General features: G+C 31.6%; 1 protein-coding gene across 1 annotated transcript; it reads left to right on the forward strand.

The window, feature by feature from the left end:
* The first annotated feature begins 9,017 nt into the window (after positions 1-9,017).
* On the forward strand, positions 9,018-16,278 carry LOC111309514 (uncharacterized). Its single transcript, XM_022908550.2, has 5 exons — positions 9,018-9,726; positions 10,218-10,839; positions 12,907-12,982; positions 14,725-15,334; positions 15,419-16,278. The coding sequence occupies exons 1-5, from the start codon at positions 9,124-9,126 to the stop codon at positions 16,154-16,156; spliced, it is 2,649 nt and encodes an 882-aa protein (XP_022764285.2). The 5' UTR covers positions 9,018-9,123; the 3' UTR covers positions 16,157-16,278.
* Positions 16,279-27,602: the final 11,324 nt, after the last annotated feature.

Here is a 27,602-nt window from a genome sequence, read left to right on the forward strand (position 1 = left end):
ACAAATACCAATTAAAAAAAACTTAAAGAATACTTGGCATGAGAAAGCAGAAACATTATTATTAAATCAACAATCATATATTGTACTAGCGTTTCACATAAACAAGTTTGTAGAAATGAACTAGAACAAATAAATTTGCCATTAAAGAGTTACATGTGATCTTACAAGCCACAAGAGGCAATTGCAAAAGAAAGAGAGCTCCCTAATACATCGATGAATTTTTAAGAAAAACAACAACCACTTTTTTAACCAACAAGTTGTCCTTGGATCTGTACTATCAAAATCTTTGCGTAGTTCATGGTCGGTTGGCTTGCCATTCTACAATAAGAGACAATTTTAAGGAGTGAGCAAAACACGTAAAAAGTAATTGTCAATCAATAGGAACTAAAACTTTTGAGGTAAATATCATAGCAAATGGTTTGTTAATCCACACGTTTTTTCTTATAGATTGAATAATGAACAGCGATAGCCAGGAAACTAGTGCAAGAAATTCCACAAACGTATGGAAAAACATTGCTTGAGCAATTTTCTCTACCTCCAAACATTTTATGCCGATAAAAAATTTTAAACAATTTTATACTTAATAAGCCTAATGAAACTGAATTTTCCATATGAAAAAAAAAAATCATAGAATATCTAATAGCTTAATGAAGAGGATATACACAAATCATTATAAGCATGCCTGTTAAACAGTAAATTAATTGCTCAATCTAAAAAAAAACATATTATCGAAACTTCAAAGATAGAAAGCATTTAATATAAAAATAGACCTGATGACTCGTGTATTTGTATCGTGTAAAATACTAAAATTGTGTATTTGTATTATGTTTTACATGAAAATTACATGTCATAATTCATGTCGACAAGAAAATATAAAATATAATTTTTTTTTGTTTTGTTCAATCCATATATAGTTATTATTACAATTTTAAGCCATGTCACCTTCGTGTTCTATTTTCGTATTGTATTCGTGTTGTGTCATCATGTCGTGTTTTAGATTGCCAGGTCTATATAAAAACATACCCATGGCTTTAATTTTGTGGGCTAGGAACTCCATCCCGTTTAAACCCTCTTTTGTAATTATTGGACATACTCTATCACCTGCACAAGAATATTGTACCAATCAAGAAATTTTTAGAGCAAAATTTTCTCAAAAAGTAAATAGCTAAATAAATAATATGGTATGATATTTTTCATTTCTCAAAAAGGAATGAAGCCGGATATATCTCTTTTTTAATTTGGTATTAGATCTCTTAATATTTGAAATCTAAAAGCATCAGACTAGTCAGTATTACCATTCACAAAGTTAAGCAAGCATCATCAATTTGCCACTGATATTTGATAATTTTATTTTTTATAGAATTATCATAGGTCTACTTGAGATGTCATCATATGAGCTGCAAAAAGAGGGAAACACAGCTAGCATAACAGCTCAAAGTCAATACCGGTTGCAACTAAGAAAACCAATGCTAGCAGTGTGTATATGGGTTCCAAAGTCTTTGATGTAATTAGTAAGCTTTTCCAAGCAAATGCACTTGAAAAAAAAAAAAAAAGAAAGGAAAAGGCCAGCTACTTATGCACAAAAAGTCTCCATATGTTACAAATTTTCTTACTCAAATTTTGGAAGAAAAAGACTTACTCTAAGTTAAACCGAAAATGTTGCCAACTTTGTCAAGATTTGAAAAAGACTTTTTGTTGGTAGTTTAGAATATGATCAATTCCATATTTGATAAAAAGATTTAATTATTAACGAGTAAAGTTAATTTTTTGTATTAATTTTATTTATATTTTAAATAATTATGTTTGAATAGAAATAATTATTATATGATAAATGATCATAATTATTTGAATATAAATAGATTATTATTTATAAACGTCATGATTATATAAAAAGTTATAACCATCTAACCAGAAGTTTATGTTTGTTCATTCATTATAAATAAATCTTTCAGTATAATCATTTTTACTATTTCTAATTGAAAAGTTTGAGGCTTTGTTATATCCTAAAGACATAATTGCTTTTAAAAAACTGTTTTTCACATCTCAAAGCCAAAATATTTTATATTATTTCTCTTATCTTATTTATCTTTTTATAAACAATTTAAAGATAATTATGAAAAATTTATATTTCGCCCGAGGAAGATAAAAAGAAAAGAAATTGTTATGCTTTGGAGATTAATATTAGAGGAGGCTTAAAGTGTTAAAGACTTAATATTTTCATGGACCAAACAGTTAATTTTCATGAAGATCTTCATTAGAAGTTTGTATTTTATTTTTTACATAATTGTTGGTAAGAAAATTGACTGAATGAGGTTAATAATTAATTTTATTAGTGTGTAAGTCAAAACACAATATGCAAAATATTGATTACATTACATAAGTTTATGCATATAATTTCATTAGTGTGTAAAGTTAAAACACAATATACAAAATATTAAATATATTTCATAACTTTATGCATATACTGAAATTAGCTCCACAATTGGGTTTAATAAATTATATTATGTATATTTGAAAATCAATGCCTATAAAAACTAGGATGGGAAATAGCCTGAAAACATAAAAAAAAAAGAAAGACATGAATTGATTTACAACCAAAAGAATTATCACTTATTATCAAATAACCAATTAAATTAAGTTCTAATGGAATGGTCGATATTTAGTTGTCATGTCTTGATCATATAGAGAATAGGCAAATTGTCCCATGGTTTCTATGAAAACAATCAGAAATAGGTAATGGAATTTACCATGAAAAATTATATATAAGTGGAGAATATATGCAGAAAATAAGATTTGACTGCAATATTAGTTTTATTTTTAAATCATGGCACAAAATTGAGATAATAAGTTGAGTCAACCTATTTGTGTAGTTCTAATTTTGTTGGTTGTTTATAAATCAAAAGGTTGATATATATTGTTTTAAATTTATTATTGGTTCAAATTTTGTTTAGTGTTTGATTTTCACGAAAATATGGTGCTGCATCGATTAATTGGTGGATAATAGATCAAATAATTATTATTATCAGAAACATGGGCAGTGTAACATGTATTTTATCTGCTAGGTGTATTACATTAAAAGTAATTTTACAAAATAAAATTTTATTGTGAACAATCATAAAAAAAAGATTTTTAAGGTATAATTCAATTTGTGTTTGATGGTTAAAGCAAGACAAATAAACTTAAGAATTTGGAATATAAATGTTCCTGTTGTATAACAATGATTGATGAAATTGGCTTACAAAAGGTAGGAGATTAAAGAGATGCTTGTTTAAAAAGAAAATATCAAACTATTATAACTCTAAGGTTTATAAAAGTCTGGGTTTTAAAATATTATTCTCGTTAATGATAGAATTTATAAATTGTTTGAATTTATAATATTATAAGTTAATGCAAGTTTATTATATGTAATGAATATATAATTTCATAAAGAATTGTGGCTGGTGGTAATGTAAAATACATTAAGTATGTATATTTATGGCATCTCTATATTTTGCAAATTTTATGTTAGTATCACTAACTAAAATTTAGCCAACGATTTAGACTAATTAGATGATTGATTAAAAGAAAAGGCATGTCAATAAAAAATATTGAAGCATTTGTTGGTTACTAGCATTTTGAAAGATGCTCATTAATGCCTAAATTAGCCATGTTTATTAATTAGAAAAGACCATGCAAATTCAATGTTTCGAAGGCACTAATAGATGCAGGTGTTTAATTTCATTTTGTGATGGCATGGAAAATATTGCTACAGTTTGCCATATATTACGACAATGAACTGAATGTGGTAAAATTTTCTTTCTTATACATATAAGAAAGATAGGACTATGGAGATAGAATGCCCTCATCCAATTAATATATTATTGGTTAAAAACAATGAAGATATTTTTGCTTCTTATACTTAGAAAAATGGCTTTTTGTAGGTTGTTAAAATAAAAAGTGAATAAGTTTTCGAGGTTTTCAAGAGTTTCATGACAATGGCAATGATTTAGTTGATTATACACCATATTAACATATTGGCTTAGATAATAATATTGGTTTGTGAAACCCGTAAGCCTTCGAGTTAACTAATTAATGATTTAACCAATACAAATTCATCATTGAGTTTTTGCATAAAATAAGAGTATAACTCATATTATAATTATTGTTTACACTATTTTATGAAAATGATTCTTTGGATTTATATTTCATGACTTAAGTTGATATGGTGATCTAGATATGAACATATTGATCACAAAATGATTGTGAAAGTATTTGAAATTGGATTTAAATATACCATACACTCTTATTGTTCATAGGTACATTGGTCCTATAAGTAAAGCTTTAATTTATTATATATCCAAAAATGTTATGACCAATTAAAAGTGATAAATAACAAAGATATATAGGCTGCACAATGATGGAAAAATAATATTATCATAAAATTTTAAAATTAAATTTAGAGGTTTCAATAGTCATGAACTTAGAATTAGTCATTGGGCAATTAATATATGCATTGGAAATTTGAGATTGTTGATTTTCACTAAAAGCTATCACTATAAATGAGATAAATCCAATAGCTAAATTTACATGATTTTGTAGGTATGATATGGATTATTATGGTTGGCTTATAGCCATAAGCCAAAATTGATACCATAATCTTGATCATGTTGTGGTAACTTTTTGTTATGTATATGGTTTAATTCATGGATTGTACAAATGATTTATTATATATGGTTTTATATAGTGAAATTTTTAAAATATATTCATTTTGGAAGCCATGAGTGATTCAAAGATTTTGTGAATATGAAAACTTTTATAATAGCAAAAAGAAAGCTATTTGATCTATTTGTATGATAGAAATGGTTATGTTCATGGTTATAAAAATTATTAATAGTGTCCATGATGAAATATATTCATATAAGTATTTATGAATTGACATAAAAAGTCTTAAAAGGAGATTATAAAAGCATAATTATATTTGAAATCTACTTATTAATGTAAATTTTTATATTGAGTTAAAATATAAAAGTTTTGAAACTTTTATAGAAATGTTAAGATATTTGCTAGTTATCTTTCACTAAAGGTGGATTTAGAGGCCTCATATTTAAAAAAAAAAAAGTAAATAGTGAAAAGATAAATGAAATGGCAACTTGATTAAGTATATATGATATCTTGACAATTGAATGAGACATTCTTTAATAAAAGAATGCATATTTGCACATAGTGGGGGTGATAAAAATCAAAAGAAATAAAAAATTACTACCATATTATTGTGAGATTTTAGTATAATTTTACAACCAAATTATACAAGCTAATAAGTTTAGACACTTATTAAATTAAAATAATAAAAAGTCTTTAAAAATCTTAAAGGGACTAAAATGGTTTGATTTATTCATTTAGTTTATCCAATTGTACTAGAAGTATAATTTTATTAAAGATGTATAAAAGTATGAAAATAGAATGGTTGAAATTTATGAGTATAAAGTTGTAACCACAACCAAAATCAACTATTTCTTAAAATGATAAGAATGAGGCAACAATGTCTAGAGCAATAATGTCTAGAGTATATAAATGATATACAAAATTAAAAATTTGGACATATTAGTCTGAAGTGATTATATTAGAGATTCAATTTCAAGTGAAGTAATTACCATAAAAGAAAACTGAATTCCAAGATATTTAGATAGTAGTACTACAAGTAGAATGAATTTGAACCCTTACTATTAGATACCAATAACGGGAACCAACTTTGAATTAGTAACCTCTAATTACAAAGTTTAATGGGTAAAAACAAGTTATTGTTATATGTCTATAAAGTACTAATATAAAATTCATTTAAATTTTAAAAACTAGTGTAATTCATTGCATGATGAGGATAAGTTTTTATACTCTTAATGGAGTTATAAATGTCTAAAGCAATTGAGACATAATGAAAACTCTACTTATATAAACATAAAAGTGATGTTGCTTCAATATTAAAAATTGGAGTTTCTCTTGTAAATATTTATAAATATGATAAACACATGACCATAATAGTGCTAAAAATGATTATAAACCTCTGACCAAAGAATAAATAAGTATTATGTGTGTTATGTCTTCAATTCTAATATTAGGAGTTAAGGTTTATTCTGTGAATACCATCAACTTTGTTAGAATTTTAAGATATATACACTAATTGAAAGTTTAAATCGAGAGATATCTTCTGTATTCATAATATTTATTTGTATGAAAAGTTAAAGATTAAGCATTAATATTTCAAACTAGTGGAGGATTGTTGGTAGTTTAGAATGTGGTACATCCTACATTAGATAGAAAGATTTAGTTATTAATGAGTAAAGTTAACTTTTCGTATTAATTTTATTTATATTCTAAATAATTATGTTTGAATATAAATAATTATTATATAACAAACAGTCATAATTATTTGAATATAAATAAATTATTATATATAAAAGTTATTATTATACATAAAGTCATCACCATCTAACTAAAAGTTTATATATATTTATTCATTATAAATAAATTTTTTAATATAATTATTTTCATTATTACTGATTGAAAATTTTGAAATTTTATTATATTCTAAAGATATAATTATCTTTAAAAAAAAATTTTATACCTCAAAATCAATTTTTTTTTATTATTTTTCTTCTCTTATTTATTTTATCTAATATTTTCTCCATCTTCAATGCTGTCAATTTCTTGGTAACATTTTCAGTGACACTGTTTATCCTCCCTGGGGTTCCATACGGTCAGCTGCTTAATGTTTTACTGTTGCTTGTGTTTATCTTCTTTGTGGCATCGATGGGATTGTCGCTTTCATTGACGACTTCGAATATTGGGGTTGGTGTATTTTGCTGTAATCACAATAATTATTGGGATTTTCATTGTCAAGAGTAAAGTTAGGAGTAAGAAGGTGTACAGCGAAGAATTTGGTGACAGAGTACGCATTCGCAAGCACGACCACATTAATACGAAGTACTAGCTTTAAATTGCTGGTTCATCTTTAATATATATAGGTCATGAGTAGTGTATAAGATGATAAGTAAAATAAAATATTAATTATTTTATATCATATTTAATTTATATAAAAAATATAATTATAAAATAAATTAATTATTTTTTGATGTAAAATAATTTAATTTTTTTAATTTAATTTAATTTATAATATTATTTTATTTTATCTTATTATAATTGTATATATCAAACACACCGATAATGTTTTAGATGACTTTTGACTATGTATACTTTTGGCTTGATTTGTTTTGTATGTGTAATCTTTATCACTGATCTTTATCACCAATAATGCTTTAGTTTGTTTGTATATTTTAGCCCACGAGAGGATGCATCTAACATTGTTTATGGGTTTTGAGTAGTATTATTATGTTGAGTATTTTGACTTAATATAAATATGATCATATTATTATTATGGTTATACTATTATTCGTAATTTAAAATTATTTTTTTAATTAATAATTATTTATTTTTTAAAATAAAAAATTATTATATATATTATTAATAAAAATTAAATATTCTTTTGTTGAAGCTCCAAAATAACATATAATAATAGTTACAAAATTTAATAATTTTAATATTGTTTAAACACAGCAATTTATAAAATATAGTAATTTTTTATTAACATATAAGTAAATTATTAACCATAGTGATTTTTTTTAAGAATTAATATTTAATATATTATTAGTGTAATTTCATAATACTAAATTATATAGTAATATTTTACTTATAATCTCATTTATGAAGTTTAAAAATTTTATTTGACAAAATAAATTTTCTTTTATTAATAGCAGAGATTATGTTTTTGCTTTTCATCTAACAGCGAGCACTATAGATCAAAGAAGTCATTGTTTACAAATTAGTTATATATTTAGCTTGATATAAGGAAAAGAAAGTCAATCCACGACGCAACATTAGATCTGATAATTTATATATCTATATTTATTTATTTTATATTTAATATATATAAAAGAAACAAATTATTATATCATAATTTATGTTAATACATCAAATATAAAATATATATTTTTATTTTTATTAATTACATATAAAATTTTTATTAAATTTTAAGCAATCTTATTTTCGTGCCGTTTTCAGATTATTTACCATGTCGGTTTTAAAATTGACAAATCTACATACTAATTATAACAGGCACCTACCAAGATTCATTGAGTCCACCTGGAGGTGTTTGGCAAGGGGATAACACTAGTTCCTCTACCTCAAATGTTAGCTTGAACTCAACCAAAACTATTAATGCCACTAATGAAGGAAGATCAATTTCACAAGCATTACACATAAAAGGGCCAGCAGTAATCGGAACCGGAACTTTTTCTCATTTAGCATACGTGCATTTGTTAATCAACAGGGTTCAATATCGGGGAATATTTATGAACTACTTTCTTGTTGAACTCAAACTACTTTATGTTGGGTTTCTATATTTAGTTATGATTTGTATTGATAAGATCTATCTGGTTCAATGGAATGAAGTACAAAACACAATAAAATAAAAGTGCAAAAGTTATGGTAAACAAAGAATTTATGCAGATTGTACAATCTTTTTCTTTAGCCATGCTTTAGAATCTCTCCAATAAAGAATGTTAAACAGACATATCCCTACATGCTCTGTTTTTTCTTTGCACATACGCTTAGCATCTTGGTCTGCATCAATGAAATATGAATAGGCCAAATATCATAGAATTGAAAATATAATGGTGAAAATTGCATTAATGAAAATTTATTTTGTGGTATATATTCATTGTTATACATAATCTTTTTATTTTTATCAAAAGAAAATGTTTGCATCTGTAGCTTATATATATTAGTGGTTCATGCAGCTAGATGCGATATTAATAAGTCTGAAATTAAAATTCCAGCAATTTTAACCCTTTCTCGATTTTTTAAAATGAAAAAGAAAAAGCAGGAAATGAATCTAAAAGCTAAAAAGAAATATTTTAAAGGAACCAATCATTCAAAAGTTTATCCTTGATATCAATTTTGTGGGGCTAAAAGACCGTGGCTGAGAATGTCTAGATTCCAAGCTTGTTGCCCAAAAAAGTGAAGAAGACAAACACTATTAGTAGTTTATTTATCAATGCATGGAAAACGCTGCTCCAGCAGATTTTTCCTGCCATGGATGGGAAATTGAGGGAAGCTGCGCAATCAGGAAATATCGACAATCTGTACGAGCTGTTTCGGGAAGATCCACACCTTTTGGAGCGCATCGATGAGGTTCCTTTCTTTGATACTCCTCTGCACACAGCTGCAGCTGCAGGGCAAGTTGATTTTGCAGTGGAAATGATGAACTTAAAGCCATCATTTGCCACAAAGCTGAATCCTGATGGTTTTACTCCAATGCACCTTGCTTTGCAGAATGACCGAAATCAGTTGCTTTTTGAGCTTCTGAAAATCAACAAAGAGCTGATTCGAGTCAAGGGGAAAAAAGGTGTAACCCTTCTGCATTACGCAGCTGAACAAGGAGACGCCGATCTTTTGGCTAAGTTCCTTGCGGCTTGCCCTCAATGCATCATTGATGTAACTGTTGGAGGTCAGACTGCTTTGCATATTGCAGCAGAAAAAACCAAGCTTGAAGCTCTTGAACTCTTGGCTCGTTGGCTACGAAGGACTCATAACAAAGATGGTGGCTTCTGGGAACTAGAAGTCATGAACTGGAAAGACAAGGAAGGCAACACAGTATTGCACGTAGTTGCATCCAACACCGAAAATCAAGTTGAGGCATGATCTCAAATATCTTCTCTAATTAACTATATTAACCGGTAAATTGCATCATTATATATAGTCCTTGATCGTTCATAATGTTTCATTTTCATCTATGATCTAAAAAACTTAATATTTTCATTTTCAACCTTTTGAATTTGTTCCAATCGTTCCATCCATTAATGTTATGTCAGAATTTAAATAGAATATAAACGAAATTTGCCATGTGGCGCTCTACTGGACATACACATGACAAATTTTGTCCAAATCTTAATGGTAAATTGACGGATGAACTTGAAACAAATTCAAAATGTTTTGGACGAAAGAAATCAATTTCTTAAGTCGTGAATGAACTTAAAACTATGTGACAAGTCACATTCTGATGATAAAATTTACTGCTATACGTATACCAACTAATTATAGAATTTTCTTGCATTAGGTTTAATTTATTTGTCAATTAATGGAGGCAATTTTTTTTTTTCTGTTTCCTATATGAATATGTTGAGTAGATGATAAGACTATTGTTGGAATGTGGGGTTCGAAAGAACATAATCAATTTGAGTGGCTCGACGGCTTTGGATATTTTACAACGCCGAAGGCATGTTGGCAACAGGGAGGCCGAGGACATTCTATCCCAGGCTGGAGGTTTAAATGCTTACTCAATTTCCAAATCTAGACCCTTGGCTGAGCTCTTGAGATCAAAGGTTGAATTTTCTGAAAGATTAATGATAACTGTAACCCGGGCCAGACTCAATATACCAAGTGACACACGCAATGCTTTCCTGGTCCTAGCCGGTTTAGTAATAACAGCAACCTACCAAGCCATTTTCAACCCGCCAGGTGGTGTTCGACAAGCTGAGGCAGGTTCTACTGAGGTTCCGAGTGGAGCAGGGAGATCAATCATGGATACAAATAGTTTTCTTTGGTTTTATATTCCAAACACTGCAGCATTTCTCACCACACTTTTCCTGACGGTTCTATTCCTTATAATTGGTCCAAATGGTGAAGTGGTTCTTTTTCCCCTGGTGCCAATAGTCATTTGCTATGTCATGTCGACTCTCGTCATTACCCCAACTCCCAAGTTTACTTATTTCATTTGGCTCACTTTGGCGATTGCTGCTGCCTCTGGATGTTGGTTATTTGGGGCTCATCTCTATTGGCTGCTAAAAATAAAGAAAGTTAACAGAAGTTCTGGAGAAATCAACAAATCAGTGCTAGAATGAAGGCAATGTTAAAAATGAATCAGGACAATGTTGATCTCCATCCCTCTGTCTCCTTTCGTTTTTATTTTCTGTGATTTTGTTTGGATTTTAATTGTGGGCTTGGATGTTGTAGGAGTGGGTTCTTTTGAGCGCAACTTTGGGTTTATTTGGTGCTTTCAAAAAGGAAAAAAAAAATAAAATTCCCCACCCAATTCTTGCTGTTCTTTTTGTTATTTTTGTTTTCGATTGAGGAGGTTTTTTTTTTCCCCAAATAACCATATGTGTAGTATTGTAAAGTTAATGACATAAATCTCTCTTATGGTTAGTTACTTTAGTATTAAAGAATTTATTCTCCACCTAACTTTTAATATCAAAAAGTAAAAAAAAAATATTAATACCAAATATAAAAGAAATAATAAAATATTAATTGCTCAAAAAATGACAAAATTTTGAGTCATTTTTGAAAAAAACTGACAGAGAGTAGGAAATCTAAAGAAAGAAAAAAATGAAAAGTTAAGGTAAACAGGAATGAGAAATTGTAGAATTTCCCTTCAGCAAAACTTTAAAAATATAAAAAATTTCCTAAGAAAGAATGAAAAAAATAGCAAGCATTTGGTTTTGTGATATAATTATATATATATATATATATATATACACACACATATTTTTTTATCAAAAATTAAAATAAAAAATATTAATAAATCAATCGTTAAATAATATCTTTTTATAGAAATAAAAAAATAAATAAAATTTTTAAAAGAACGAAGTTAAAATTTTGAAATTCAGAGTTTAATCAAATCTACTACAAAATGGTTTAAACCTTTTTTTTTTTTGAAAAAAATATTGGAGTATAACATGAAAAAAGATCTAGAGTAAAAATTAAAAGTGAAAAATTATATGGAGTTAAGATATTGTAGTAAACTATTAAAAAAAAAAAGAAAAAATACATTTGATACTTAATTGAAAATTTGAAGTCTTGTTAAGAAAATAAAAAAGGTAATTTGATTTTTCTTAAATTCACATAATTGTGATTGATAATTTACAACAAATATGTTGATTTTAAAGATTTATAAGTAATAATTGGTGTGTATAATAAATTAAAAAATGGCAATATGATTTTATTAATCCTCTTAAATTACAATGAATAAAAGTAAATTATAAAACCAACAAATAAATAAAATTAATAACTTTAATTTAGAAGGGACTAATTTATATATATATATATATATGTATAGGGTTATCAAAACTTTGGGAGGTTAAGACCTTTTAAGACATAATGACTGTCTGCCTTTCGATAAAATACTGAACATTTAATTTCAATTACCAAAGTTCAAATCTTGATAACAAATAAAAGAAAAAAAAAAAAGGCAATTTCCTCCTCTTTTACCTTAATACTTTATATACAAGTCATTGAGTGATTTAATCAAAGCAAGTGGAGGAAATTTCAATGCATCCATCATTTTCAACTCTAACTTTTGTCTCCAAATTAATTTTACTTCTTCGGAAAATTCAATATATTTTGCTTTTATTGGTTGCTTTTCATGATTCAGATCCCTGGTTAATTTTCAATTATAAGATAGAAGATTTGATGTTGCAAATTAATCTAAAAAACCTTAATTATGTCTTGACTCGAACAATAAACCAGACTGACCTCACTTCTTAAGGGATCAAATGGGAACAGGACATTCTACAAGGCCCCCGGAAGCATAAAGACGGATGATTTTTGGTAGTGGAATAAACCCAATAAATGGAATGAGTCAAAGTGCAAAACAACTTTGAAAATGGCTGCTTTCTGTGGGCATGCACGATAGATAAGGCCACTCTGATTGAGTGGATGTACCATTGTTCTCCCTCAACCACAGAAACTATGTGAAAATGAAACCAAACTCCATATTTACTTCGTTTTGTCTGTCTACTCCATAACTGATATAAGTAGACTAAACTCTTTCCATTATTTGTCTATATGATAGTTATTGGATCTTTACTATGGATGAAGGGTTGAGGATGGCAGCTCAATCGGGAAATATTGATGCCTTGTATACATTAATTCGGGATAACGCTGATGTTTTGAGGCATATAGATTAGATGGAGTTTGTTGATACTCCATTACACGTAGCTGCAGCTGCAGTTCACACTGATTTTGCAGTGGAGATGATGAACTTCAAGCCATCATTCACTAGGAAGTTGAATCAACGACAAGTGAATAGAGTGCTGTAGTTTTCTAATTAATAAAATTGTTTACCTATGATATAAAGAAAAAAAATAGAGAAAAGATCTCTCTCTCTCTCTCTCTCTCTCTATATATATATATATATATATAGGTTTTTATTTCCTTTTTTATATTATCCTCTGGTCTTTTCTAGTAAATTTTATTAATTTTAAATTGACGCATTTTAAAAATTTCTTAATTTAAAATTTATTTTAAAATTTTTAAAATTTTCATCTAAATTCACCATTGCGAACGATCATATTAAGACAAAGATTTAGATTTTTTCATCATGTTAAGAAAAGATTAGGATTTCTTTAATTACATGTAACTAAATTAGGGATAATGTAAAAGAAAAAATAATTAAACTATTGTAATTTTTTTAATCAAGCATGATGAACTTCAATTTGGTCTAACTATTAAGCCCACGACTCAATTCCTTTAAAAAAAATTGTCCATCTAGCATTTGGCTAATTAAAGCCGACAAATATTCAAAAAATTCCACATCATTGGTGGCATGGATTAACATATGGCTGTTCACATGCCTTTTTATTTATTTACTTTTATTTTGGGTAATAAAAGTCATGTGAACGGCCACACGTCAATCCATGTCACCAATGACGTGAAATTTCTTGAACATTTGTGAGTTACTAATTGAACAAAATGTTGGACGGAAAAGTTTTTCAACGGGATCGTGTGCTAAATAGCTAGACAAAAAAAAAAAAAAAATTAAGTACTTGATTACATATTTTTTATTTTAAGTATTATATTAAAAAATTTGTAATAATTTAGAGGTTTTTGGGACATATCCCAACTAAAACATTAGCTTTATATGGACTGAGTATTTGGTTCAATTGATGCATATTTTCTTACTAAAAAAGCAACCTGCAAATTCTTTTTTTCAACTTAAAAAAAAAAAGCCATACATAACTTTATCAATGAGAAAAAGATTAAGAAATAATAGTAATAGAACAAGTAAAATATGAATGTCTATGCGGTTAGAATTTGAGTTTCCATATTTGATATCTAGAATTCCAATTTTAACATGGAAGGAAGACAATGTGAAACAGCAAAAACTATCTAACCAAAATGCCACCATTGACTTACCATGTAGCTTTTATTAAGTCTCAGCCTTTACTACCTTCAGAAAAACAAAAGTCTCAGCGTTTAGTAATTGGATGTTTATCGTATGTCAAAAATAAACTAAATTATCAAAGCACAATATTTGTAGGACTGTTAGTTGTATGTCAAAAGTCCATCTCTCAATTATTGCCAGCATGCATGCTGAAATATATAATGTGAGACTGTTAGTTGAACAAGCAAAAGACAAACAAAGAAAAAAGCAAGGTGTTATTTGGAAAAATATTGCTTGAAAATTTTCATCATGACTATATGAATGCCAAAAATTGTGAGTAGATTGCTGTAGTTTGCTAACTTCAAAAAGAAAAAAAAAAAAAAGGAGAAAAGAGACAAGATCTCTATATATGTAGCTTCGTATTTCCATTTTTATATTATCCTACGTTTCCTTATTATTCTTTCAACTGCTGAGGTCTTTTCTAGCAAATTTTTTTTAGTTTTCGGTAGCCTGAAATTTGCTGCATAATTTATTATCCCCATTGTTATGGATTCAAGGATGATAGAGGCTGCACAAACAGGAAATATTAACGTTATGTATGAACTAATTCAGGAAGATCCATACGTTTTAGAGCATATTGATCAGGTTCCTTTTGTTGATACCCCATTGCATGTAGCAGCCTGTGCTGGGCAAGTTGATTTTGTGATGGAGATGATGAACTTAAAGCCATCATTTGCAAGAAAGCTTAACAAAGGTGGGTTTACCCCCATGCACTTAGCTTTGCAAAATGAAAAAATACAAGTAGTGCTTCAACTCCTGAAGGTTGATAAAGGCCTCGTTCGTGTCAAAGGGAGGGAGGGACTGACTCCTTTGCATCATTTAGCTCGAACTGGAAACCTTGATCTTTTGATAAAGTTTCTTGATGTCTGTCCCGAGGCTATTGAAGATGTGACTGTTCGAGATGAAACTGCTCTCCATCTTATGGTTAAAAACGACATGTTTGAAGCTTTTGAAGTCTTGGTGGGGTGGCTTCTGAGGAGCCGCCATGCAGCTTCCCAACGTTGGGAAGAGGAACTACTGAGTTGGGGGGACACTAAAGGCAACACTGTTATGCACATTGCAGTTATCAGAAATAGACCCCAGGTATATATGCTAGCTATCCCATTATTCCCATATATCCATTCCAATTGACTTATGTATATCATGGCTAATTAACGTATTTACCAGGTGGCAAAAATAGTGGTGGAAAATTTTCATCATGACTATATCAATGCCAAAAATTTGGACGGCTTAACTCCTGTAGATATCTTGTTCTTAGAAGGGGATCAAAGGCAAGCCGATTCAGAGATTTTTAACATGCTAAGTAATGCTGGAGGTTTGCGTGGTTCCTTTCTTCCCGAAGATCCCAACTCTTCAATTGCTTCGTTCAAATCAAAGATGTCATGTTTACAAAAACTCGCAACAGCTGCTTCTCGAGGAAAAAAGGATATCCCAATTGAAATGCGCAACACATTTTTAGTAGTTACTGTGCTAATTATAACTGCCACTTTCGATGCCTCTTTAAATCCTCCAAGTAAGAAAGATAATTCACATGGATCTGAATCCTTATCAATTAAGACGGTTGTTTTTTATGAACTTTTAAGTGGAAGAACTGTTGATCTGATGGCTTGGCTGTACAACACTGTAATCTTTTGGGCTGCCATTGGTTTAACAGCATATCTCCTCCCAAGTCGTACAATCTGTTTGCTTCTTCTCATGACACTTTCTCTTTTTGGCTCCTGCTATACGCTTTTATCGGCTTCCGTATTCTCCCAACTGCTCCATGCTGGCGAAACTACTAAACGGTCGGAGATTTGGTACTATGTTTTCCGCATTTTGAGTTACTGCTTCTCGTCGTTAATTTCTGTCCTAGTGGCCTACCGGATTGCCCATTATGTTTTTCAAAGCATTTCAAAGGATGAATGAGATGATTAAAGCATGGAAGAATCCCTAAAGAGTGAGTCCTGGACCATTCACTGAAAAAGTCACCCCAGGTTACTTGGTTTGAAGAACAAAGAGAAGATAAGAAATGGTATTCACTTATGAAATCTCTCAACCACCAACAGAAGAAAAACTTGAAGAGACACCATTAGAGTTAGAGCTGGCAACAAAAGAATTTGAGTTTGAGAAGATCAAGTTAAAGAAAGAAATTCAGGAACTTCAAGAAGAAAAAGCCCAGTGGAAAGGTAGAGCCGAAAATTATGAAGTTAAAGTTCACAAGATTGCTAGAGAACGTGATACAGCTACTGAAGATCTAGCAAAGTTACACTAGGAGCATAAGAGGCTATGTGTGAGAGAAAGAGCCAAAGAGATAACTATTGTCGAGCTGACTGAGGAAAATACAATATTGAAGTAAGAGTACGCCGAATTGAAAGAAGAAAGCACCGAAGCACAGGCAAAAATTAACATGCTAAACAGTTATTTGAGCAGGCTAAGTCAAAAGTTGGATGAACAAGGAGACCACATCGCTGCATTGGTTAGAGAACATAGAGAATTATCATACCAAGTCTGGTATGGTAAAAGAGAGAACTTAGGAAGGCAAAAATACATTGAGCACTTAACAACCTAAATCCATAAAGGGGTATGTAAGGCAAGAGAGATGGTGGAAGAGGCAGAGGCAGTGAGCAAATGGTGACCCCAGTAGGAGAACATGGACAACGTCTGTTGAACTTCATAAAAGAAGCCAAGGCCTAGTATGAACAGATCAAACAATTTTATGGCTATAATTCTAGGATGATAAACTCAATGTAGATCAAAGTTTTTTAGAATAAATGAAAATTTTTAGTTGAATACCGTTTTAAGGTAAATGTTCTTTGCATACATGCATTTTTCATTCATTGTATTTTCATTCATTATACTTAACAAAGTAACCATGTGATAATCATGCAAATTTACTAATTCTAAGATATGGTACTCAAGGTTTCAGGATAGCTCCATCTAGCGAAAATCCTGCCCATCGATACAACACAAGATCCAGAGCAAGGCAAATGGAGCAGAAAAAATCCCATAGATTTGAAAAGATAGAAAAAGCACAATAGAAGATTGAAAATGAACTAAGTAAGATTCTAGAGGCTCTTAATAACATGAATAAAGGAAAATGAGTTGAAGAAAATACAAGCCAGCAAGTTCCCCCATTACAAGAAGTGGCCGACCCATTGTACCCTTCAGGTTTTAGCCCACCTCAAGCCCAGTCTACTCAAGAGGTCCCGCCACAACACTTCGCATATCCAACATATCTTGGAATGCTATCAGCTTCTAACCTAGGGCAGTATAATAGCTATGTAAATCCTGTCTTCATTGAAAATGCAGTAGAACTAATTCCTGATTTAGATGATTTAAAAGAGAAGGAGAAAGAAAAGATAAGAGTGGAAGTTCATGAAAGCTCCAAGATTAGCATGCTAGAGCAAAGGCTATGGGCTGTGGAAGGATTTAGCTTTTATGGGTCAGTCAATGCTGCTGGGTTCTGCCTAGTTCCTGATGTGGTTATTCCCCATAAGTTTAAAGTATCAAAATTTGAAAAATATGGCAGTACAAAGTGCCCTAAAACCCACATCACCATGTATTACAGGAAGATTGCAGCTCATGCACATGATGAAAAACTTTTGATGCATGTATTTCAGGACAGTCTTACTGGCTCTGCGGTCAGATGGTATGTTCAGCTGGACAGAACTCACATTCGCTCTTGGAGCGATATGGCACATGACTTTATCGGTCAATATCGACATATCATCGATTTGGCCCCTGATCATTTATCTTTACAGAATCTGGAGAAAAAGTTAAACAAGTCTTTTAAAGAGTATGCCCAGAGGTGGAGGGATGTTGCTTCTCAAGTACAACCTCCTCTAACAGAGAAAGAAACTACAATGCTGTTTGTTAGCACTTTAAAACCTCATTGTTATGAAAAGATGATAGGGAATGCAACGAAAAATTCTGCTGATATGGTAATCTCGGGAGAAATTATTGAGAGTGTCATCAAGAATGGTAAGCTAGAAGGAAATGAAGCATCTAGTAAAAGAGTCCCGAAGAAAAAAGAAACTAAAGCTCAGGCTGTGAGTTTTGATAGACAACAACTTAGAGGTTATTCACTATACCCACCACCAGAATATCTACCATATCACCCCACTGTAAATAACACATCCTTTCACCCATACCAACTATTTACACAACCACCATATCCCCAAACATATCAAACCCCAAACATATACCATGTATAGTCCTAACATTCAACCTACTCCAAGACCTTAAAATCGCCCAACTAACCCTATTGGTGGCTCACGAGAGCAACGAACCACTCGTGAGAAACTTGTTTTTGACCCAATTCTAATGACCTATTCGAAATTATATAAGGAGCTCTATAACAATCATTTGATTGCTCCAAGTAAATTGGAACCCCTCAAGCCACCTTACCCCAAGTGGTATGATCCCACCGCCCACTGTGACTACCATTATGAGATTGCTGGTCACTCTACCGAAAATTGCACTACCCTGAAACATAAAGTGTAACGGTTGATCAAAGATAGGATGATTTACTTTGATACTTAAGGGATGACTACGTTGAATGTTAGTGGCAATCCTTTACCGAATCATAATGTGAATGCTATAGGTGAAGAATAAAAATATCATGTGAAGAAAGAAGTGGCAGATATTAAGACACCCCTCGACCAACTGTTCGATATTTTATGAAGAGCAGACATGATACAATTGGTAAGTCCACACAGCTATCATGGAGCATATATTGCTGACATCAGTTGTAAGTATCATAGTGGGGCAATGGGCCATTCCATTGAGACCTGTGAGCAGTTTCACCAAGAGGTGCAAAAACTCTTGGATTCACATCAAATGAAGATTTATGAAGAAAGAGAAGACTTGAAGAATGTTGAAGTGTACATGACTGATAGACTTGTAAAGTTGTTTCTAAAACCAGTGACAATTCAGTGTGGGAACAAACCAAAGTCAGTCATAGATAAACTCTTCCCCAGGTCGGTAACTTTTAAAAGTCCTAACTCTTTTTTCATACAAAGATGATAAAACTGTACCCTGGAGATATGGCTGTGACACTGTAGTTCAGGGGCAGAAAGAAAAGGTCCCCAAAGTCGATGCTTCCAATATAACTGGTGTAAGAGGCATTACTCGAAGTGAGAGATGTTACACTCCAAAAATGTTAGAGAAGGCTAGAAAGGAGAAAGCTAAAGAAAGAGAAAGATGAAATAATATTGAGATAGAACCTGAAAAAGATCAGCTGAAGCCAGTATCAGAAAGAGAGATTTGTGAATTTTTTAAGTTAGTAAAACATAGTGAGTATTCTGTTGTGGAAAAGTTGAATAAAATGCCAGCTCGAATCTCATTATTATCATTGCTGCTGAACTCAGAGCCACATCGAAATGTTTTATTGAAAGTGTTGAATCAGGCATACGTGGCACATAACGTATCTGTTGAATATGTGAACCACCTGGCTGGAAACCTAGTCATACCAAATCACATTTCATTCAACGATGATGAGATTCTTTCAGAAGGAAAAAGAAATACCAAGGCTCTGCATATCACAGTCAAGTACAAGAGCCATATTATAGCCAAAGTTCTTATCGATAATGGCTCTGCCATCAATGTCATGCCTATGTCAACTTTGGCAAGGCTACCCATTGATTACTCTCATATGAAAGACAGTCAAATGATTGTGAGAGCCTTTGATGGAACTAAAAGAGAAGTCCTAAGAGATATTGAGATGCCTTTACAAATTGGGCCATGCACCTTTAATATAAAATTTTATGTGATGGATATCTCTTCATCCTACAACTGTCTGTTAAGAAGATCATGGATTCATATGGCAGGAGCTGTGCCCTCTACTTTACATCAAAAGATCAAGTTCAATATGAAAGGTCAATTAGTAGTGGTAGTTGGGGAAAAAAATATGCTAGTAACCCAACCATTGAACACTCCATATGTAGAGGCTGTCGTAGAAGCATTAGAATGCTCTTATCGATATTTTGAATTGGTCAATTCTGTAGGAGAAAGATTTCAAAATCAACCTTTTTCAAAGATAGTGGTGAGCTAAGTCATCAATAAGGGCTGGTATCCAGGACTTGGGCTAGGTAAAAATTTGCAAGGAATTAAAGAACCTCCGACAATAATAGACAATAGTGACAGGGTAAGCCTAGGCTATGAGATGACAGAGTGGAAAGTCAAAAGAAGGCCATCAAGAAAGACAGCAAGATTGATGTTTATCCCACACTTGTATGAAACCTTTAGACTTGGAGGATCCATTTACCCATATACAAGAAAAAGTGTGGAAGATGATTTTGCCCAGTTAACCATTAATGTTGTTGAAAATGAAGTAGGGATTAATCAAGAGGAGTGGGTTCATCTTTGTCCACCAGATTTTGAGCTCAATAATTAGAGTGCCATCGAGATGCCTTCGACTTTTGATTTTGATGCAATGCAATTGTAACATCTCAATAGCTATTGCCCAAGGCATTGGGGTGATCTTTTTGTTTGGGCCATTCATCATTTATTATTTTTAATAAAAATTAAGAAGGATGCATTTTCATTCATTTCTTCTTGTGTCTTCATTATTTCCATTTTTCCAAGTGCTTCTTGCCAACATATCCCATTTCATTCAATTGCAGGTCTTTAAATGAACATGAAGATAATCATGACAACAATCAAGAGGTTAGCTTTGAGAATTCAATTAACACTGATGAACTTGACAATGAAAAAAATTTTAAAGAATATGTTATACCTCCGGACCTAATGAGGATGATTGAACAAGAGAATAAGCCAATTGAGCCGCATCAGGAGGTAGTGGACTTAGTGAATCTAAGAGATGAAAAAAATAAGAAAAGAGGTTAGAATGGGCACTTCACTTTCATTTGGAGATAGGCAACGATTAGCAAACCTACTTCGAAAATTTGTAGATATATTTGTTTGGTCTTACCAGGATATGTCAAAGCTGAGCACAGAAATAGTGGAGCATAGGTTACCTTTAAAGCTACAATGTAAGCCAATTCAACAGAAACTGAGACGGATGAAGCCCAAAATGCTACTAAAGATTAAAGAGGAGGTGAAGAAACAATTTGATACAGGTTTTCTACAAGTGGCTAAGTATCCAGAATGGGTAGCCAATATAGTCTCAATTCCTAAAAAAGATGGAAAAGTATGAATGTGTGTAGACTATCGGGACTTGAATAAGGCTAGCCCAAAGGATAACTTTTCTTTGCCTCATATTGACACGCTGGTAGACAACACGGCTAAACATTCGATTTTTTCTTTTATGGATGGTTTCTCGGGGTATAATAAGATAAAAATGGCTGTAAATGATATGAAAAAGACTACTTTTATGACCATGTGAGGAACCTTCAGTTACAAAGTCATGCCTTTTGGGTTAAAGAATGTTAGGGCAACATATCAAAGGGCCATGGTAACGCTCTTCCATGACATGATGCACAAAGAGATTGAGGTGTATGTAGACGATATGATTGCAAAGTCTTGTGAGGATAAAGATCATGTCACTAGCTTCAGAAAGTTATTTGAGAGGTTGAGAAAATTTCAGCTCAAATTAAACCCAGCCAAGTGCACCTTTGGGGTAAAGTCAGGAAAGTTGCTAGGTTTTGTGGTCAGTGAAAGAGGAATCGAAGTCGATCCAGATAAGATACGGACTATCCAAAATTTGTCACCTCCCAGCACACCAAAGGAAGTTTGAGGTTTTCTGGAGAGATTGAACTATATTTCTCGATTTATCTCTCAGCTTACTTACAAATGTGATCCCATATTTAAGCTTCTCCGTAAAGATAATCTTGAAAAATGAAATGAAGAATGTCAAGAGACGTTTGATAAAATTAAGCAATATTTATTGAACCCTCCAGTATTGGTGCCACCTGTTCTAGGGAAATCTTTAATCTTATACTTAACTGTATGTGAAAATTCAATGGGATGTGTGCTGGGGCAGCAAGATGAGGCCAGCCGAAAGGAGAGAGCTATTTACTATCTAAGTAAAAAGTTCACTGAATATGAATCCAAGTATTCTTCATTGGAGAAAATATGTTGTGCATTAGCATGGACTGCCAAAAGACTCAGATAGTATATGCTCTATCACACTACGTGGCTCATAGCGAAACTAGATCCCATTAAGTATATCTTCGAAAAGCCTTCTTTGTTTGGGAAAATCGCTAGATGGCAAGTAATGTTTTTGAAATACGATATTATATACGTGAGATAAAAAGTAATAAAAGGGAACGTTATAACAGAATTCCTTACAAATCGTGCTATTGAAAAGTATGAGCCGATGAAGCTGGAATTCTCTGACGAAGACTTAATGATTATTTCACAACCAAAAGAAGGGGAACATGTAGGAAAATGTTAGAGAATGTACTTTGATGGAGCTGTTAATGCCTTGAGGCATGAAATTAGGGTAATTCTGATTTCTTCAGAAGAACAATACTGTCCTGTAACAGCGAGGTTAAATTTCAATTGCATAAATAACATCACTGAATATGAAGCATGTGTCATAGGTTTGCAAGCTGCTATAGATAAAAGAGTGAAAGTACTGAAAGTGTTTGGAGACTCAGCTCTAGTCATATATCAGTTGAAAAGAGAATGGGAGACGAGAGATTCAAAATTCATTTCGTATCATAAGTATATTCTAGAGTTAATGAAACAGTTTGAAGATATCCAGTTTGATCACTTACCCCGAGAAGAGAATTTGATTGCTGACACGTTGGCTACTCTGGCTGTAATGATTCGAATTAATGATAATACCGACATTCAATCTATCAAGTTAGATGTTAACGATATACCAGCTTATTGCTCCAATATAGAGGGAGAAAAAGATGGAAAGCCCTAGTATTATGACATCCTACAGTATATTAAGGATCAACAATACACAGTTCAAGCAACAGAAAATGATAAAAGGGTCATCTGAAGATTGGCTATGAGTTTTTTTCTGGATGGAGATGTTCTGTACAAAAGAAGCAAGGATCAAGTATTATTGAGGTGCGTAAATGAAACTGAAGCGAAAAAAATCATTAAAGAGATACATGATGGAATATGTGGGGCACATACTAGTAGACATATGATGGTAAGATAGATCATGTGAGCGAGATATTACTGGTTGACGATGGAGAGTGATTGCATTGATTATGCTCGTAAATGCCATAAATGCCAGATATATGTTGATAAAATCCATGCTCCGCCATCTGCTTTACATGTTATGGCACCACCATGACCATTCTCAATGTGGGGTATGGATGTCATTGGTCCAATCACCCCGAAAGCTTCTAACGGGCACAGATTCATTTTTGTGATGATAGATTACTTCACAAAATGGGTAGAGGCAGCATCATATGCAAGTGTGACACGTTCTGTGGTTTGTAAGTTCATAAAAAAAGAGATCATCTATAGATATAGACTTCCGGAGAGAATTATTTCAGACAATGCCAAGAATCTAAATAGTAAGATGATGGAAAAAATATGTGCTCAATACAATATCAAGCATCATAACTCGGCACCATACCGTCCGAAGATGAATGGAGTAGTTGAGACAGCTAATAAGAACATAAAGAGGATTTTAGAGAAAATGACTGAGACTTATAAAGATTGGCATGAGAAGTTGCCATTTGCATTACATGCATATCGAACGTCAGTTCGTACCTCTACTAGGGCAACCCATTTTTTTTGGTTTATGATATGGAAGCTGTACTACCAATAGAAGTAGAGATCCCCTCTTTGAGAGTTTTAAAAGAAATTGAGTTAGAAGAAGTCGAATGGATTCGAGAACGTTATGAGCAGTTAAATTTCATAGAAAAAAAGAGATTGACTGCACTGTGTCATGGTCAGCTGTATCAAAGAAGAATGATGAGGGCTCATGATAAGAAAATTTAGCCCCGTTGCTTTCGAAAAAGAGAGTTGGTCTTGAAAAGAATTCTTCCAATCCAACATGATAGTAGAGGAAAATGGACTCAGAATTGAAAATGACCGTATGTGGTGAAACAGGTTTTTTCGGATAGAGCACAGATACTGACTGAGATGGATAGAAATGATTTACCCCATCCTATAAATTCTGATGCTGTGAAGAAATACTATGCTTAAAAAAATGAAAAAAATGAAAAAAATGAAAAAAATGAAAAAATGAAAAAGTGAAAAAGGAGGACTCAAGGGGAAAACTCTAAAAGGGCGGTTTGAGTCATAGGGGGTTTGTCTAAGTTGAAAACCTGAAAAAGCAGCTTAGATAAGGAGAATTCAACATTGAATTTGAAAGTCTGCTGATATGGAGGCTAGCAAATTCGAAAGAGTTTCAAGTTGTTAAATACATCAGAGGGTTGAGTTTTCAGAAAAACTTTGAGATGTGTTATCATGATTATTTGATTGTTCATTTTGGGTTTTATCCCCATACCTATCCTTGTAATTCTTTCTTGGCCAAAGTTTGCCAACATTTTGCTAATAAGAGACATTCTATTGCATTCTTTGTGTCTTTTTCTTATGACTGTTTTTCAACATTCAGATTCTTTTCTTCTTAATACCCCACATTGAAGAAATGTGCAAATGCATTCTTACTTTTTGAGTTTGAAATAATGATAGATGAATGAATAACAACATGAAAGATTTTTACATTACATTGAATAAGTCAAAAGTGAAAAAGGCAGAATCGAGATGTTCAGCTCCTGATTAGGACATTGAATCTAGGAAGAGATTTTTTTTATAGGAAGAATGTGAGTGGAAGAGACAATTAAGAGCTATACTGGTTTGATCTTAGAAGAGCAGTGTAATTGGATCTCTAAAGAATCAAAAGGCTTGATGTCCAAGAAAAAGCTTGAGAAACTTGAGTACCATATATTGAACAGAAATTAATTGGCCAACATTTGCATAGCATGCATTGAAATTCATAGGCATTTTGCATAGCATACACTACTTTCAAGAAAGTATAGTGTATAAATTCAAGAAGCAGGGTGTTCCAACATCCCACATAGAGAAGACAGATATGAAGATATTTTGCAAATTTGAGAAGAAACTTGTCAGGTAAGTTCCTAATCCTTGAAATAGGATGTTCTTTTGGTATCAGGGTTGATTTATAAGACCTTTGGGCATAATCTCTTGAAATTTCTTCAAACACAATTTTCAACTCCTTTGGACATGATTGTCAAGGAGCAATTTACTTTCCAAAGTCGTGGTGCCTCTGTTTAGAGGAGCAATTTACTTTTCAAAAGTCGTGATGCCTCTATTTAGAGGAGCAATTTACTTTCCAAAGTCGTGGTGCCTCTGTTTAGAGGAGCAATTTACTTTCCAAAAGTCGTGATGCCTCTGTTTAGAGGAGCAATTTATTTTTCAAAGTCGTGGTACCTCTGTTTAGAGGAGCAATTTACTTTTCAAAAGTCGGGGTGCCTCTGTTTAGAGGAGCAATTTATTTTTCAAAGTCGTGGTGCCTCTGTTTAGAGGAGCAATTTACTTTCCAAAAGTTGTGGTGCCTCTATTTAGAGGAGCAATTTACTTTCCAAAAGTCGGGGTGCCTCTGTTTAAAGGAGCAATTTATTTTTCAAAGTCATGGTGCCTCTGTTTAGAGGAGCAATTTATTTTCCAAAAGTCGTGGTGCCTCTATTTAAAGGAGCAATTTATTTTTTCAAAGTCGTTGAGCCTCTGATTAGAGGAGCCATTTACTTTTCAAAGTCGTTGAGCCTCTGTTTAAAGGAGCTTTGATAAAAAAAAAATAACAACAACAAAAAAATAAAAAAAAATGAAAAATAAAAAGGTTGAGTTGAGTCTTGATTGGGTGTTTACGTCTTTGCGTAATTTCTGTTTCACAGAAAATGTGCAAAGAGGGGTAGCTGTAGACACCCAATTTGGTCCAGGCCCGGATCAATTGGGCCTGGTCAAAATGGGTAAATCCTTTTTTTTTCTTTTCTTTTTTATTTTATTCTTATTTTTATTTTTATTTTTATTGTATTTTACATTTTTATTTTATTTATATTTCTATTTTTATTTTATTTTATTTTTATTATTATATATATATTTTTTAGGTATTTATGTATTTATTAATATATAGATATCTTTATTATTATTTTTTTCTTTTTTTCTTGTTAATATTTATGTATATCAGATTATGTATTATCTGTTATTTAATTTTAATTATCTGTTAATTTTTTTGATTTATCTTATTTATTTTCTTTTGATTTTTTGCATTTTTTGTATTTTTTTTATTTTTTTTTTTTATTTACTTGGCTGGAGATTGGATTGGGATTCAATAAGAAGAGTCCAGATTGGATTCAAAGATTGAATCCCCGTCCAAAGAGGAATTGAGATTGATCAGAAACTCTTGATCAATCCCTATAAAAAGAATCCTCTGGAACAGAACAGGAACAGAGAAAAACAGGAAGCAAAAGCTACTGATTGAGAGAAAATGGGCATATAGAAGGCTAAAAAAAGGTTTAAAGGTGTTCTGGGAATTAGCAGAAATTTTTGAAGCTTTTTGGCGAATTTTTTTCTGGGAATTTCTGAAAAATTCCAGATTTCGGTTGAATTTTTCGACGAAATTTGTATTTTTCGATGAAAATTCTGGCTAACTTTGAAGTTTCCGGCGAGCTGTCCAGTTTCCGATGAAGGATCCCAGAAACCGACCAACTTCCGGTGAACTTCCGACGAAAAACCCAGATTTCGATGAAATTTTTCAGAATCCGATGAAAATTCAACCGAAGTTCTTCGGCCGTTTTAGAGAGAAGCGAGAGAAAAAGAAGGAAGAGAGAGAAGGGAGAAGGTTTCTGCCAAAAAACAGAGGGAAGAGCCTTATATACCCTTCCAAAATGATACCGTTTTTACCTTAAGTGACCTAGAGGATCTGCGCGTTTTGTCGAGATCCGATCCGACCTGACCCGAGCGTCGACCCGCTTCCTGACCCGCGCGTGTTTTCCCCCTCCGAGCCGATAGCCGAGCCGAGCCGCTTTCCCGAGCCGCCCCAGCTTTTTTTATTTATTTATTTATTTATTTATTTATTTTTATTTATTAAATTAGTATTATTTAATGTTCTTTTATCTTTATTTTATTTTTATTTTTGGTTTTACTTTTTTTTATTTTTTCTTCTTTTACTTTATAATTTTATTTCCTTTTAAAAAAAATCTAAAAAAAATAAATTTTCAAAAAAATATTTTTGGGGAAAAGTTGAAAGTATCAATTTTCCCTAAAATAAAAAAAAAAGATTTTTGAGGAAAAGTTGAAAGTATCAATTTTTCTTAAAAATAAAATTTCAAAAAAAATATTTTTGAGGAAAAGTTGAAAGTATCAATTTTCCTTGAAAATCAAAGTTTTCAAAAAAAATATTTTTTGGGAAAAGTTGAAAATATCAATTTTCCTTAAAAATAAATTTTCAAAAGATATTTTTGAGGAAAAGTTGAAA

Source organism: Durio zibethinus, chromosome 19 (assembly GCF_047325235.1).
Source record: "Durio zibethinus cultivar Kanyao isolate XHJ-2024 chromosome 19, ASM4732523v1, whole genome shotgun sequence".
NCBI lineage: Eukaryota > Viridiplantae > Streptophyta > Magnoliopsida > Malvales > Malvaceae > Durio > Durio zibethinus.

Bases quoted from the DNA above. Each gene is read 5' to 3' on its own strand.
- LOC111309514 (XM_022908550.2), top strand. From the start codon at position 9,124: ATGGATGGGAAATTGAGGGAAGCTGCGCAATCAGGAAATATCGACAAT. The intron at 12,983-14,724 runs GCATATAGATTA...TGCATAATTTAT, and splicing joins GATAACGCTGATGTTTTGAG to TATCCCCATTGTTATGGATT. The intron at 15,335-15,418 runs GTATATATGCTA...CGTATTTACCAG, and splicing joins TTATCAGAAATAGACCCCAG to GTGGCAAAAATAGTGGTGGA.